General features: G+C 37.0%; 1 protein-coding gene across 4 annotated transcripts in view; it reads right to left on the bottom strand.

Moving 5' to 3' along the window:
• The window catches only part of ATP7A (ATPase copper transporting alpha), a 148,974-nt gene that overhangs the window by 54,319 nt on the left and 77,453 nt on the right, over positions 1 to 17,202 (bottom strand). For all 4 annotated transcript variants that reach the window (XM_034648816.1, XM_034648818.1, XM_034648819.1 and 1 more), the window contains 2 exons: positions 4,760 to 5,249; positions 3,503 to 4,228 (listed from right to left, as the gene is read on the bottom strand). In XM_034648816.1, coding sequence (XP_034504707.1) covers positions 3,503 to 4,228; positions 4,760 to 5,249 — 1,216 coding nt within the window. The remainder of the gene's footprint in view (positions 1 to 3,502; positions 4,229 to 4,759; positions 5,250 to 17,202) is intronic.

The following is a 17,202-nucleotide window of genomic DNA, read 5'->3' as shown; positions in this document are numbered from 1 at the left end:
GAGTTTATTTAAAGAGGTCACTGCAGCAAATTATTTATACCAGTGCTTCTCAAACTTTAATGTGCATATGAATTACCTAAAGAGCTTATTAAAATAAATAAATTCCAATGAGGGGGGTCCAATCTGAAAGTCTGCGAGGTTCTTGCTTACAATAATACCAGATACCAGATTCGATTTTAAAAAAGTATTTCACTTTCATACTCTATGTGGTATAAGCTGATAGGATTTGAGTTCCTATATTTAAGAAGCATAGGAATATCACAGTGTAAGTAACTTGTCTGACTGATATTAACGTAAACTAAACTTATGTGGTGACCATAACACATTACGTATGCCGAAGTATTTTAATTTAATAGAAGCTGAATATTAACTCGACATTATGAGATAGCAAAATGTGAAAGTTTCAAATACTGTCATTTTGAAAATTTTAAAAATTTTCAGTTGGTTAAGTGTCCGACTCTTAATTTTGGCTCACATCATGATCTCAGGGTCATGAGATTGAGCCCCACGTCAGGCTCCATGCTGGGCGTGGAGCCTGCTTAAGATTCTCTCTCTCCCTCTCCTTCTGCCCCTCCCCCTGCTCGTGCTCTCTAAATAAATAAATGAATAAATAAGGTATTAAAAATTGTAAGGAATGATAGATACAACTAAATTTTGCTGAAAACAGTTTTATTCATTTTTATGGCTATCTGATACAGTTTCACTTCAATATTTCAATTAAAATTTTTCTTCTTGTTTCATAGTTATTTCCTTTTGCAACTATGGATCTCCCATACTTTGTTCAGACTTTTAGTACTGGAGGCTCTTTAACATTTCAGTATCCTGTATGAATTTTCTAAAAAGGAATTATGTGTCTCTTTTTTTGAACACAAGAATTTTGGTCTTTTGAGGTTTTCTTTATTAAAGTGAGAATTCTAGATGGCAATGTAAAGTGGTTCAGCCACTTTGGAAACATATGGCAATTCCTGAAAAAGTTAAACATATTCACACTATGACCCAGAAATTACACTCCTATATACCCAGGAGAAATAAAAACATACATTCATGTATAAACTCATACCCAAATGTTCATAGCAGCATTATTCATAAAAGCCAAGAAGTGGAAACAACCCAAATTTCCATGAACTGATGGATGGAGAAACAAAATGAGGTGTATATATGTATATACACAATGGAATACTATTTAGAAATAAAAAGAAGTGAAATAGTGATACGTGTTACAAACACAGATGAACACTTACGTACCTTGAAAACAATATATTAAATGAAAAAAGGTAGACACAAAAGGACAAATATTCTATGATTCCACTTATATGGAACCTAGAGTTGTCACATTCATAAAGACAAAAAATAGAACAGTAAATAACAGGAACTGAGGGAGACGGAAGGGAAATGAGGCGTGACTGCTAATGGGTACAGGGTTTCTTTTAGGGGTAATGAAAATGTTATAAAATTAGATAGCAGTAATGGCTGCAAAACTCTGAATATACTAAGAACCACTGGATTGTATACTTTAAAAAGGTGAATTTTCATAGCAGCAATGCCCACAATAGCCAAACTGTGCAAGGAGCTGAGATGTCCTTCACCGGATGAATGAATAAAGAAGATGTGGTTCATATATACAATGGAATACTACTCAGCCAACAGAAAGGATGAATATCTACCATTTGCATTGACATGGATGGAACTGGAGGGGATTATGCTAAGTGAAATAAGTCAAGCAGAGAAAAACAATTATCATACGGTTTCACTCATTTGTGGAACGGAAGGAATAGCACAGAGGACCACAGGGGAAGGGAGGGAAAACTGAACAGGAAGAAATCAGAGAGGGAGACAAACCATGAGAGACTCTGGACTCTGGGAACCAAACTGAGGTTTTCAGAAGGGAGGGGGGTGGGAGGATGGGGCAACCGGCTGATGGGTATTAAGGAGGGCATGTGTTGTGATGAGCACTGGGTGTTATACGCAACTGATGAATCGTTGAACACTACATCAAAAACTAATGATGTACTATGTATTGGCTAACTGAACATAAAAAAAAGAAACAGAGCTACAACTGATGTGAGAGATGGCCCCACAGAAGTCTTACATTTGCCATCCTTGGGGCAGCATATAATAAATTAATATTAGCTTTAAAAAATTGAAAAAATAAAAACTCTTTAAAAAATAAAAGAAACTCTTTTTTTTAATTAAAAAAATAAAAGGGTGAATTTTATGGTATGCAAACTACATCTTCACATTAAAAAGTGAGAAACAAACTGAGGGCTTCAGAGGGGAGGGGGGGTGGGGGAATGGGATAGGCTGGTGATGGGTAGTAAGGAGGGCACGTATTGCATGGTGCACTGGGTGTTATACGCAACTAATGGAGCATCGAACTTTACATCAAAAACCAGGGATGTACTGTATGGTGACTAACATAATATAATTTTTAAAAAAGTGAGATTTCTATAATTCCTGCCATTTGTCATGAGTAGGAAAATTAAGAATATTTATTATGTCTCTGGGTCCTCTTCCACTGACATTTAACTACTGCAATAATTTGAGCATGTGTTTAATTTTTTATGCTTCTCAGTGTTAGTGAGCTCAAAAAAAAAGAATATAGCTATTTGATATCCTTCGTTCTGATCAGAATAGCAAAAGTTAATAACATTGTCTGGAAATTAGTTATACAGTTTCTCTCTTTTACTTACAGCAAGAAATTTCATCAGGACATTTCCAGTTTAATTCAAGTCTAGGTTCAATTCTAGTTCAAAATAACAAGTTCCCATAAGCAAATTCACTGAATATTCAATTTTGGTTTCAGTTCAAGGTAAGAGCTGTCAGGAAACTGTCAGACTTTGGGGCAGTTCTAGAGTCAGTTTCATTTGAATGTCTACATTTAAAGCTACAGTTAAAATTCTATTATTTATTTCTACCTTTTTTCTTTTCAAAATAGCATTTGCTTCTCCCATTATACACGCACACATACATCCTTGTCACAAAAAACAAAACACATAGGCAAGCACAATGGAAATAAATATCACCTTTATCCTACCACTCATATAATAACCACTGTTAAAATTTTAGTTCATGTCCTGCCAGGAATTTTATTCACTCATATACGTAAACAACATATACATGGTATAAATCCTTATACACGTGTTTATAATATTCTGATCATACTGAATATACAGATTTTTAGCTTTTATTTTTTCATTTAACAAGATATCACAGACACTTTCCTGTGGCATTAAGTATCTTTAGTACTGTAATTTATTATGGCTCTATAGCATTTCATCATATGGATGTATCATGATTTAATGTTTCTAGTTTTTAAATATTAGATAATTATGCAAACATCCTTGCAAGCATCTTTGTATACATCGCTGACTACTTCTATAGGACTTACTTTCAAAAACTGGAATTGCAGTGCCTATTACTCATTTATTATTGATGAAAGCCACAGAATTCAAAATAAGAAATAAAAAACATTAGGGGAATCTGAGAAAAAAGTGATAATTACCTGACAAGGCAGCATCAAATCCCATGTCTTCTATTGCTTCTCTCAAGGCTTCTGGAGTAGTTAGTAGAGGATCATACTCAACAGTCCCATTTCCATTTGCAAGAGATACTCGTATGGATTTTACACCTGCCTTTTTTGATATGACACCCTCAATAGACTGAACACAAGAATTACAAGTCATTCCATAAATGTTTATCACAGTTTCTTGAGTCAGAGGATGGCTAGCTATGTTCAAAGGAATCTTTTGAAGAGATGAGCTGGAGGGAGAGTTTGAGGTGCTCTCAACTTCACTTGAAATACTAACTCTATATTGCCCTGGTGACACGGCCTCTATCGCTTTTTTCAGGGTTTCTGGAGTGACTGAGCTTGCATTGTACTTCACTATGGCAGATCTATTCTCTAAGGAAACTACTATGCTGCTTACATATTGGAGTGTAGATAAAGCACTTTCAATATTTAACACACATGATTTACAATGCATGCCATCTATAATGAAAGTGACTGTTGAATCACTGGTATATGATGGACTCCTTTGCTGTGATCCTTCTGAGGATTTGACTGGTGTATTCTTTAGGCGTTCTATATCAATAGCTCCCAATTTGAGGTACTTGGGCTGTTTCTTGATGAATGCTGGAAAGCCCACAGCTTCAATCTGCCTTTTTATTTCCTCTGCTGTGATCAGATGAGGTTGATAAACAATAGTAGCTTCTTGGTTGTCCAGGGAAACTAGTTAATAAAAAGAGAAATATTATATGTTACTTCTGGGCCACTTCAGAAAACATTCTGTAGACCAAATCAATACCACACATAATTGTTTCTTCTCTTTGTTGTCATTATCCTTTCTTAAGCTAATTCAGTTCTTTTCAGAAAATGTTACTGACACAGACTGGAAAAAAACTAAAAAAATATGACCACCATATCTATGGTCTCCCAGTTTCCACACGCCTGAATAGAAATATGGTTAGAGGTGGAGAGGACCCCAGGCATGTTGCATTAAAAACCCGGGACTCCATGAACTGCCACTCCTGCTACCTTTTCTGCTTGCTTAAGACTCATGTAACTTTTAATTATAATCATTCATTTTACCCACTTTAACCCTGGGTATATGCACACTGTACCCCAAACTTCAATGAAACAGTAAGTATTCTAGTCCAGTGGATTCAAAACCCATGCTTAAGAAGAAAGCAAAAACCTCAAAGACCAAAACAGAAGACTAAGCTCATGAAACAACCCAACAAATAACACAGGATATATTACCTTTAATTCGCTGAACACCTTGCAGCTTCCCAATTTTCCCTTCAATGGTGCTGGTGCATGAATGGCAGGTCATCCCTTCTACTTTCATCTTCAGCATAACTTCACCTGCTTGAGCCATACTGTATTCTTCACAAGTTCCTGACTTTTTCTCCAGAGTTCCAATATCTAAACTGAGATCTGGAAGCAGCTCTATTATCTGATTGGCATTCACTATAGAAGGAATTACTGTCACCACTACAGTTCTTTGCTGAGGGGAAATTTTAATGTCCGTCACACCCTTGGTCTTGAGCAATGTGTTTTGGATATGGTCCCATGGCACAGCCAGTGAAGCAGCAACAGTCAGAAACACAGTATCAGTTAAAACAGGGAAAGGATTAGGATTGTGGAGAATAGCATCAAAGCCCATGTCCTCAATAGCTTCCAGTAGGGTCTTTGGAGTCTGTAGTTTAGGGTCATAAATAATAGTTGCATTTTTTTCTTCCAGTGAAACCTTTTGGAAGAGAATTTCAAAAGTCAGTTTAATTAAATTTCATGACCTAGGACTTAAAAATGAACAATCATCATATCACATTCAAGAAGAATGGAACAAATAATTCAATCAAATTGAGTTTCCCTACTAGTTCTCATCTTTACTATTCTCTTCAGAAAGAAACAGAAAATGTCTTCTGTACTTACAGGAATGATAAAGTTATATGTAGGTGTATGTGATTCAAATACTGATTAGGCATTTGAAACATACACATAGACAAACACACCCTAGAATTTCACAACAGAGTTAAAACAACTCTTTACCACCTCCTCTCACTAATTATTCCAATACTTCGCACTCTACCGATTCAAAAGATAATAAAGGAAACAGGATCAGCTGCAGAAAATAAAAAGTGATATGAAGTTAAAAATTTAAAATGTTCAATTAAGATAACTTTGTTTGGAAAAAAGATACAAGCATGCTAGTTTATGATTAAAGGTAGTATCATAGGGTTTTGTAGCATATATTCCTATAACCTTCTAAGCTACTACAGCCTAGTATTATTTTTATTCAAAATAAGGATATATTTATTGTTTCACCTGATTCAATGATAAAAACAATGACTGGCTTCCTACACCTCAGTTACTGTATATAATTTAACTACTACCATGAGTACATGCATATCTTTGGCTGACACCTTACAAAAATTAATGATGTGGTCATACACACAAACACATATGCACAAACACACAATTACTGGGCTGAGAGTCAGAAGATTTGTGTTCCACTGAAAATTCTCCGCTTATTAGTCAATCACACTCATTAATTCTACCATCTGAAAAGTGGGGAAATATGCCCTATAATCTTCTAGGGTTGTTATAAGGATCATATGAGTAAATAGATAGGAAAGCAGTTCTTTGCAGCAGTGAGTTAAAGGTAAACACTGAACAACTAATATTTATTGAGCACCTATTATATGTGCCAGGAACCAGGATTCTCGAGACACAAAGCTGAGCATGGCACAGTCACAGGGAGCATATACTATAACAGAAAAATACAGAAAACAGACATGTATTCATCCCTGGGAATATAGGTCAGAAAAGGCTTCTTAGGGGAGATAATACCTTAATGTAAAAGGACAAACACAAATCAGCAAGGACACATGAGACAGGAATCCCAGACAAATGGATAAAGGAGATAAAGATCACAAGCAAGAGAATTGGGCAACTGATTTATTATGGGGCCCCTTTTATGCCAATAATGGTTTGCAATTTATCCTGTTGGTAATAAGGGGCTATAGAGAAGTTAAGCAGGGGAATGACATGATTGTATTAGCATTTTAGAGAAGAATCCTTTTGGAGACATGTGTGGTGGGATGGAGTAACAAAGGATGGAAGATCACTTAGGAGACTATTGCAATTGCAATAGTGGTACAGAGAAGATCTGAATTAAGAAATGAACACTGGGGGTAAAGAAAAAAGGCCAATTCCAACATACATGTGGGAGGGCAAGAACTAGTAAGGAGATTATAGAGAATAAAGGAGAGGATTACAACGATTTATATGTTTATGGTTTGGGCCAATGTATAGATGGTGTTGCCATTAATTATTATCAGAGAGAGAGGAGGAAAACTGGAAGAAGTTAAGAGGTTGGAGTGGAGGGAAAAGAAAGAATAAACTGTTTCGGACCCACTGATTTGGAAAGGCAATAGGGTACTAATGTTCTAAAGGCAGTAAAAATATGGGCATTATTGGGACGCCTGGGTGGCTCAGTCTGTTAAGCTTCCGCCTTCAGCTCAGGTCATGATCCCAGGGTCCTGGGATCGAGTCCTGCATTGGGCTCCTTGCTCAGCTGGGAGCCTGCTTCTCCCTCTGCCTGCCACTCCCCCTGCTTGTGCACTCTCTCTCTGACAAATTAGTAAAATCTTTTTAAAAATATGGGCATTATTATTATTATGGATTTCTGGTGAAAATCTCTGTTCCATAAAGAAAAGCAACCCCAAAACATAATTAAAAGTACTTAAGAATCAGGGCACCTGGGCGGTTCAGTCAGTTAAGTGCCTGACTCTTGATCTTGCCTCGGGTCTTGATCTCAGGGTCGTGAGTTGAGGCCCTGCATTAGGTTCCATACTGGGTGTGGAGTCTACTTAAAAAAGTAATTAAGAGTAGGAAATCTCACTTTAAACTGTCTACAATAGTTATATAGTTAAATCTCTCACTTATTTTAATGAACTTAATATTTTTATTTCTTCCTTTAGCTTGGTAATCAAGGGCTAGGTATTTGGTGGAATCTTAAAATGCGTCCATGAAACAAAAAAGATTCTAAGACTGATAATTCTAGCTGGTCAGCTTGCTCTTAGTTATGGAAGAGATTACTAGCATAAGTGATCCAAAACAGAAGTGGGAAAATAATTTAAATTTTGTCTTGGAATGTGCCACATAACACTTTTTATGAATAAGCCACAGTATAGCCAAACCACATGTAGTTCAGGCATACACTTTTCAAAGAGATGCAATATAAATACAGTCACTATAAAATGAAGGCTTTTGTGTTTTTGTATCTCTAAAGAGTTTTTTAAATTTTTTAAAAGATTTTATTTATTTATTTGACACAGAGAGAGAGAGAGCACAAGCATAAGAATGGGGAGCAGCAGGCAGAGGGACAGGGAGAAGCAGGCTCCCTGCTGAGCAAGGAGCCCGATGTGGGGCGCAATCCCAGGCCCCTGAGATCATGACCTGAGCCAAAGACAGATGCTTAACCGACTGAGCCACCCAGGCACCCCTAAAGAGATTTTCTTTCAAACTCTAATCTCAGTCCACTGAAGTCAATGGTTTTCTGATTAAGAAAATTACTTTAAAAATTTAAATATTCAGGGGCATCTGGGTGGTTCAGACGGTTAAGCATCTGCTTGGGCTCAGGTCATGATCTCAGGGTCTTGGGACTGAGCTCCAAGTTAGGCTCCCTGCTCAGCAGGGAGTCTGCTTCTCTCTATCCCTCTACCCCTCCCCCCCAACTCATGCACATACTCTCTCTCTCAAATAGATAAAATCCTTTAAAAAATTTAAATAGGGGTGCCTGGGTGGCTCAGTCAGTTAAGCATCTGCCTTTGGCTCAGGTCATGATCCCAGGGTCCTGAGATCGAGTCTCACACAAGCCACTCAGCGAGGAGTCTTTTTCTCCAACTCCCTCTGGCCCTTCCCACCTTTGCTCTCTCTTTCTCAAATAAATAAATAAATATCTTTAAAAAGTTAAAAATTTTAAACATTTAAACTAAAGAGGAAGATGGAGAACAGATGACGGGTGGGAAAGGAGTGACTATAAAGGGGCAGCACAGGAGAGATTTTGGCATGATGGGACTAGAGTGTCCTGGTTGCGGTGGTAGTTAAATGAATCTATACATGTGTTAAAATTCACCAAACTAGGGGCGCCTGGGTGGCTCAGGGGTTAAGCATCTGTCTTCGGCTCAGGGCATGACCCCAGAGTTCTGGGATCAAGCCCCACATCAGGCTCCTCCGCTGGGAGCCTGCTTTTTCCTCTCCCACTCCCCCTGCTTGTGTTCCCTCTCTCACTGGCTGTCTCTCTCTCTGTTAAATAAATAAAATCTTTAAAAAAAAATTCACCAAACTAAAAAAAAAAAGAAATCATAGACCTGTATACCAAAAAGAAGTCAATTTTACTATATGATAATTGTTTTAAACAAAAAAATTAAGATAAAAAATTCAGTTAGTTGTATTAGCTACATTTCAAGTGTTCAATGGCCACTGTGGCTAAGTGGCTGCCATATGGTACTGGGGATCTATAGAACATTTACATCACTGCAGTACATTGCATTGGACAGTACTGCTCCAGGTACTACTATAATTTTTTATGATAAAGTACGAAACTGTTTTGAAAGGGTGGAAATTTCCTTTCTCTTTACGTTTAAATACACTGTATATGGTATCTTTTTTAAAAGATCTGGTTTTGAGCTAATTTCCACCTCCCCCCAAAATGCTAATTTACCAACATATCCAATGAGAAACTGTTCTTAAAACTTACTTTACTTTTTAAATTTTTTATAATAACTTTTTATTATGTTATGCTAGTCACCATACAGTACATCCCTAGTTTTTGATGCAATGTTCCATGATTCATTACTTGCATATAACACCCAGTGCACCATGCAATACGTGCCCTCCTTACTACCCATCACCAGCCTATCCCATTCCCCCACCCCCCTCCCCTCTGAAGCCCTCAGTTTGTTTCCCAGAGTCCATAGTCTCTCATGCTTCATTCCCTGTTCTGTTTACCCCCACCCCGCTTCATTCTTCCCTTTCTTCTCCTACCGATCTTCCTACTTTTTATGTTCCATAAATGAGTGAAACCATATGATAATTGTCTTTCTCTGCTTGACTTATTTTGCTTACCATTATCTCCTCCAGTTCCATCCATGTTGCTGCAAATGTTGTGAAATCGTTCTTTTTGATGGCTGAGTAATATTCCATTGTATATATGGACCACATCTTCTTAATCCAGTCATCTGTTGAAGGGCATCTTGGCTCCTTCCACAATTTAGCTATTGTGGACAATGCTGCTATGAACACTGGGGTGCATACGGCCCTTCTCTTCGCTATGTCTGTATCTTTGGGGTAAATACCCAGTAGTTCAATGGCTGGGTCATAGGGTAGCTCAATTTTTAACTTTTTAAGGGACCTCCACACTGTTTTCCAAAGTGGCTGTACCAACTTGCATTCCCACCAACAATCAAAAATCACTTTCTCACTAGATGGTTTACTATAATTTCTACTGCATTAACCTATCTTCTAATTATAAAAGGCATAAGGAGATACGGAAACTACGTATTTAAAATACTACACACAAAAGTTATATTACCCTATGTTGTTTTCATGCTATAGACTAAAAACACTTACTCATTTAATAACTTTTATTTGTGTGTTTTAAAGCTGGCCAACCACACTTACCACAAACAAAAATGTTCCCCTTTGGGGTAACATCACTCAACTTTTCCTCTGAATGTTAGACACCTAAGGATATCTAGAGAGTTAGATATCAAAGAGACTTTTCAAGCCCAAAGTCTCAAAGGAAACAAAAACAAGCACTACCTTTGTTTCTTTTAAGAGGAAATTCATACAGTGATTATCACAATACTGTTCTGGATACCACATCCTTGAGCAGGAAACTAAAATAACATTTATTTATTCAACAAATATTTACTGAGTGTCTATTGTGTGCCTGGCACTGTGCTAGCCGCTAGGGATACAATGGTGAGCAAAACAAGCACTGACTCTGTAAACCTGGGAATTGCTGGTAGCAGTACAATTCTGGGACGGCTTACCTCTTTCACATTTTCCCTGCCAATGAAAACCACCTCCACCTATTCACCACATTGTTCCAAAGTTTCAACAGCTTGTCTTTTTCTCTCAATCTTTTATTAAGAACCAGTATTGTTAATTGCACTACTAGGTATTTACCCCAAAGATACAAATGTAGTGATCTGAAGGGGCACCTGCACCCCAATGTTTATAGCATCAATGTCCACAATAGGCAAGCTGTGGAAAGAGCTGAGATGTCTATCAACGGATGAATGGATAAAGAAGATGTGGCCCATATATACAATAGAATATTACTCAGCCATCAGAAAGGATGAAATCTTACCATTTACATGGACATGGAAGGAACTGGAGGATACTATGCTGAGCAAAATAAGTCAATCAGAGAAAGATAATTATCATATGGTTTCACTCATATAAAGAATATAAGAAACAGGGGCTCCTGAGTGGCTCAGTTAAGCCTCTGCCTTCAGCTCAGGTCACGATCTCAGGGTCCTGGGATGGAGCCCCGTGTTGGGCTCACAGCCCACCGGGAAGTCTGCTTCTCCCTCTGGCCCTTCCCCCTATTCGTGCTTGCTCTCTCTCCCTCTCTCTCTCAAATAAATAAATAAAGTCTTTAAAATAAAGAATATAGGGGCGCCTGGGTGGCACAGCGGTTAAGCGTCTGCCTTTGGCCCAGGGCGTGATCCCGGAGTCCTGGGATCGAGTCCCACATCAGGCTCCTCCACTAGGAGCCTGCTTCTTCCTCTCCCACTCCCCCTGCTTATGTTCCCTCTCTCGCTGGCTGTCTCTATCTCTGTCAAATAAATAAGTAAAATCTTTAAAAAAATAATAAAATAAAATAAAGAATATAGAAACAACACAGAAGATCACAGGGGAAGGGAGGGAAAAACGGAATGGGAAGAAATCAGAGAGGGAGACAAACCATAGGAGACTCTTAACTATGGGAAAGAAACTGAGGGTTGCTGGATGGCAAGGGGGATCGGGGGCATAGGGTAACCGGGTGATGGGCATTAAGGAGGACACTTGATGTAATGAACACTGGCCATTGCATGCAACTGATGAATTACTGAACTCTACATCTGAAACTAAGGATGATCTATATGTTGGCTAACTGAATTTAAATAAAATTAAATTAAAAGAAGAACCAATGCTGTTATTTCTATTTTCATAAGAACTATTTTTCTATTAAATCAATAGTTCCTCTAAAAATAAACATATACTAGTCTACAAATTATGAATGTGACTCATAGGAAGGACTCAAGGTGGAAGACTATTCACTGTATTTAGATGAGGGCAGGAGTGGAAGAGAAGAAAACAAAATAAACATATTCTGTGACCTCAAAAGCATTAATAGTGGAGTGGAGGGTGCTAAATGTCCACAGAAATTATAACGATCCATTATTTTAATGAGTATGCTATTCTTTATCTACTGAAATGCCTAAAACATGAAATTTGAGCACAGTATACTTTATCTGCATGCGATTTCTACATAATTTGCTTTCAAGTAGGATGAAAGCTAGAACCTTGGACAAATCACCCTAACTTAAAGGGCTTCATTTTCCTAAAAGACTGGTTTAAAGCTCACTTTCTTACATTTTCATAACAACTCAACATAAAGGTAATCAGAGGTTTTTCAGAGCTTGAAAGGATTCTGTAATTTTATACAGACTTAAGTCAGAAAAGTGAAATGATTCATCAGTTATCTTGAATTTCTAATATGTTTGATTCACCAACCACAAATAGTTTTGACTCAATTAAAAACTATTTAAAATACATAGGAGGAACCTGATATAGATTACATATTTTACAACATAAATTCTATTATCCTTTGTTGAAAAAATAATATACATATATTAATCAAGTAACACTCTACTTGGATGCTTCGATATAGGATACTGAAAATTAAAACCATTAATATAAACTGTATGGTACTGGCAAAAAAAAAGAGACACATAGATCAATGGAACAGAATTTTTATTATTTTTTTTTAATTTTATTTTATTATATTGTGTTAATCACCATACAGTACATCCCCAGATTCCGATGTAAAGTTTGATGCTTCATTAGTTGCGTATAACACCCAGTGCACCATGCAATACGTGCCCTCCTTACTACCCATCACCAGTCTATCCCATTCCCCCACCCCCTCCCCTCTGAAGTCTTCAGTTTGTTTCTCATAGTCCATAGTCTCTCATGTTTCATTCCCCCTTCTGATTACCCCCCTTTTCTTTATCCCTTTCTTCCCCTACCGATCATCCTAGTTCTTATGTTCCATAGATGAGAGAAATCATATGATAATTGTCTTTCTCTGCTTGACTTATTTCACTTAGCATTATCTCCTCCAGTGCCGTCCATGTTGCAGCAAATGTTGAGAATTCGTTCTTTCTGATAGCTGAGTAATATTCCATTGTATATATGGACCACAGCTTCTTAATCCAGTCATCTGTTGAAGGGCATCTCGGCTCCTTCCATGATTTGGCTATTGTGGACAATGCAGCTATGAACATTGGGGTGCATATGGCCCTTCTCTTTACTACGTCTGTATCTTTGGGGTAAACACCCAGTAGTGCAATGGCTGGGTCATAGGGTAGTTCAATTTTTAACTTTTTAAGGGACCTCCACACTGTTTTCCAGAGTGGCTGTACCAACTTGCATTCCCACCAACAATGTAGGAGGGATCCCCTTTCTCCACATCCTCTCCAACAATTGTTGTTTCTTGCCTTGTCTATCTTTGCCATTCTAACTGGCGTAAGGTGGTATCTTAGTGTGGTTTTGATTTGAATTTCCCTGATGGCTAATGATTTTGAACATTTTTTCATGTGTCTGTTAGCCATTTGTATGTCTTCATTGGAACAGAATTTTTTAAAAACCCAGAAATAGGGGCGCCTGGGTGGCACAGTGGTTAAGCGTCTGCCTTTGGCTCAGGGCGTGATCCCGGCGTTATGGGATCGAGCCCCACATCAGGCTCCTCTGCTATGAGCCTGCTTCTTCCTCTGCCACTCCCCCTGCTTGTGTTCCCTCTCTCACTGGCTGTCTCTATCTCTGTCAAATAAATTAATAAAATCTTTAAAAAAAAACCCAGAAATAAACCTATGCTTATATGATCAATGAATCTATGACAAAGGAGGCAAGAATATAAGACGAGAAAGAGACAGTCTCTTCAATAAATGGTGCTAGGAAAACTGGACTACCTGTAAAAGAATGAAACTGGACCACTTTATAACACCATACACAGAAATAAACTCAAAATGGATTAAAGACCTAAGTGTGTGACTTGAAACCATAAGAATCCTAGAAAAGAACACAGGCAGTAATTTCTCTGACATCAGCCATTGCAACATTTTTCTAGATATGTCTCCTAAGGCAAGGGAAACAAAAACAAAAATAAACTATTGGGACTACACCAGAATGAAAAGCTTTTACACAGCAAAGGAAACAAACCATCAACCAAACAGAAAGGCAACCTACTGAATGGGAGAAGATATTTGCAAATAACACACTCGATAAAGCATTAGGATCCAAAATATATTTAAAAACTTATCAAATTCAACACCAAAAAAAATCCAAATAAAAAATGGGCAGAAGACATGAATAGACATTTTTCCAAAGAAGACATACAGATGGCCAACAGACACATGAAAAGATGCTCAAAATCAGTGATCATCAGGGAAATGCAAATCAAAACTACAATGAGATATCACCTTACCCTTGTAAGAATGGATAAAATCAACAACACAAGAAACAAGAGTTGTTGGCAAGGATGCGGAGAAGGGGGAACCCTCTTGCACTGCTGGTGGGAATGCAAACTGGTGTAGCCACTCTGGACAACAGTATGGAGGTTCCTCAAAAAGTTAAAAATAGCTACTACCTATGCAACTGAAACTGAAACTAAGGATGTTCTATAAACTACAGGTAGTTCTCAAACTACCCTATGACCCAGCAATTCCACTACTAAGTATTTACCCAAACAATACAAAAATACTAATTCAAAGGGATACAAGTATCCTGATGCTTACAGCACCATTAACTGCACTAGCTAAATTATGGAAACAGCCCAAGTGTCCACTGACTGATGAATGGATAAAGAAGATATGGAACGATGGAATACCACTCAGCCATAAAAAAGAATGAAATCTTGCCATTTACAACAATATGGATGGAGCTAGAGAGTATTATGCTAAACAAAATAAGTCCAAGAAAGATAAATACCATATGATTTCACTCATATGTAGAATTTAAGAAACAAAACAAGTGAGCAAAGGTGGGGAAGGGGGGGCAAACCAAAAACAGACTCTTAACTACGGAGAACAAAGAAATGGTTACCAGAGGGGAGGTGGGTGGGGGGATGGGTTAAATAGTTGATGGATTACCACCAAGTGTTGTATGGAAGTGTTGAATCACTATATTGTACACCTGAAACTAATAATACACTGTTAACTAACCAGAATTTAAATAAACACTGGGAAAAAAAGAATATTGAAGAGACAGTACAGATTTCCATAAAACTCTTCCTTTATAGTGTCCCCTATTATATTGCTTAATGTATTACATTCAGTGTGATACATTTGTTAAAATTGATTAAAGTTTCTATTTTATGAAAAAAAATTAAAAAACCAAATATCTTAAAATGAAAAAGATGCAGATTTTATTAGTTTTTTTTAAGTTGTAGCATTATTTTTCATACACTAAACTATCTGTAAACTCAGTGCACTGGCAAAATTTTCATTGCTAATATATTATCATTTTGTTAAAAAATTATACAACGAATGCATGGTTATGTATTATGAAATATTTAAATACAAAATTATACAAAGGAAATAGTAAAACTCGCTGTCCATGCCATTCCTCCACTGCTAGATTTTTATATTGAATTTGACCTTTTTTTGAAATTTGGGATAACGCTCAACTAAATCAGAAACCTAACCCTCTTGAAAAACTGACTCTACATCTTCATGGATGGATGATTATTATCTAGGAATTATATTAAGCAAAATCCTGCTTTACTCTAATACAATGTTTGAAAAACAGAATGTTCAATGCTCTATCATTTGCCATAGGAAAAGTTAGGAAATGAAGAAAGCTCCAAATAGAAATAAAAAAAATTCATCTCTGTATGCTGATATGGAACAATCTCTAAGATATACTTACTAAGTGAGAAAAGCAAGGTACAGATAATATATACAGTATATGTGAAAGGTGAAAGAAAATGGAGTTCTCACGTCAAGGGGTTTTAAAATGGAGCCAGGAGGCCATTAAGGAGGTGGGCCTTATACATGCTCTCACCTGGTAGAACCATGAACTTCTGAACTGGGCCAAACCAGAAATGTTCCAAGACTCTGCACAAACATCTGCAACTTACTACATTAACAGACTTTTGCTTAGTGACTGCCTTAGAATTTTGTTGAGCCAAAATTAGTTTTCTGCCACCAATACCAATCAAAATTCTTTGTAAACAATGTATACAACCATTTCTCTTTGTCTTTAAAAACCAGTGACTTTTGTTCCTTAAGGGAACATAATTTGGGCTGCTACATAAATCTGTGCTTCCTGAATTGTAATTCTGAGACCCCAAATAAATGCTTTTGTTCTATTTTAGTTCTTCCTCTTTTCTCAGTGGACATCTCAGCTTCCATTGACTGATAGATATAGACAGACGGATGTCTATATAGATACACATAAACCATTTTACACTCATAGTCTATTTCTGGAAGGATACAGACATCAGCAAACTGATAACTGGTTTCTTTTGGGAGGGGGATTTTATTCTGTGTTACTTTTTCAATAATAAAAAACCAGTTATGTATATCAACTATACTTAAATCTAAAAAAAAAAATAGTTAAGGGGAGCAAGGAATATATTGGTCCACAGGATGAATTTGGTAACTGCTAGCATCTAGGTGGCCATTTTTTATTTTTTTTAAGATTTTATTTATTTATTTGAAAGAGAGAGAAAGAGCAGGGGAGAGGGAGAAGCAGCCTCCCCGCTGAACAAGGAGCCCGATATGGGACTCGATCCCAGGACCCCGGGATCATGATCTGAGCTGAAGGCAGATGCTTAACCGACTGAGCCACCCAGGTGCCCCAATACATTTTTTTAATAATAATTAATGAATCATCGAACTTTACATCAGAAGCCAGGGATGTACTGTATGGTGACTAATATAATAAAAAATTTAAAAAATAAATCATCAGATCTTACCTACCTATCAAAAAAATAATAATTTTTTATATTATGTTAGTCACCATACAGTACATCCCTAGTTTTTGATGCAAAGTTCCATGATTCATTACTTGCGTATAACACCCAGTTAGGTGGCCATTTTTTAAAGTGTAGTCTAAATTAGGCATATGGACTGCAGCCTTTATCTGAGTAAAGGGAAAAAGCACTCAAAATGCTAGCAGTATAAATTTCAGGGACAAAAGTAATTTGGTAATAAGGCATTAATCTTTGAAGTCATTCAGTACTTGTATCTAATTAAATTTGTTTTTACATTTTCCCTTTCAAAAAGGCCAAATAATTCCAGAGAAAGACCTTCATATTATCTGCCCCTTTTATTTTTCCCCTGAACAGACCACTGAGTGATTAAATTAAACTTTGGGTTAATCTCTTTAAAGTCTACAGTCTTCACATGGACAAGACA

Source organism: Ailuropoda melanoleuca, chromosome X, assembly GCF_002007445.2.
Source record: "Ailuropoda melanoleuca isolate Jingjing chromosome X, ASM200744v2, whole genome shotgun sequence".
NCBI lineage: Eukaryota > Metazoa > Chordata > Mammalia > Carnivora > Ursidae > Ailuropoda > Ailuropoda melanoleuca.
The sequence above is the reverse complement of the archived record's forward strand: the minus strand, read 5'-3'. Positions and strand labels throughout refer to the sequence as shown.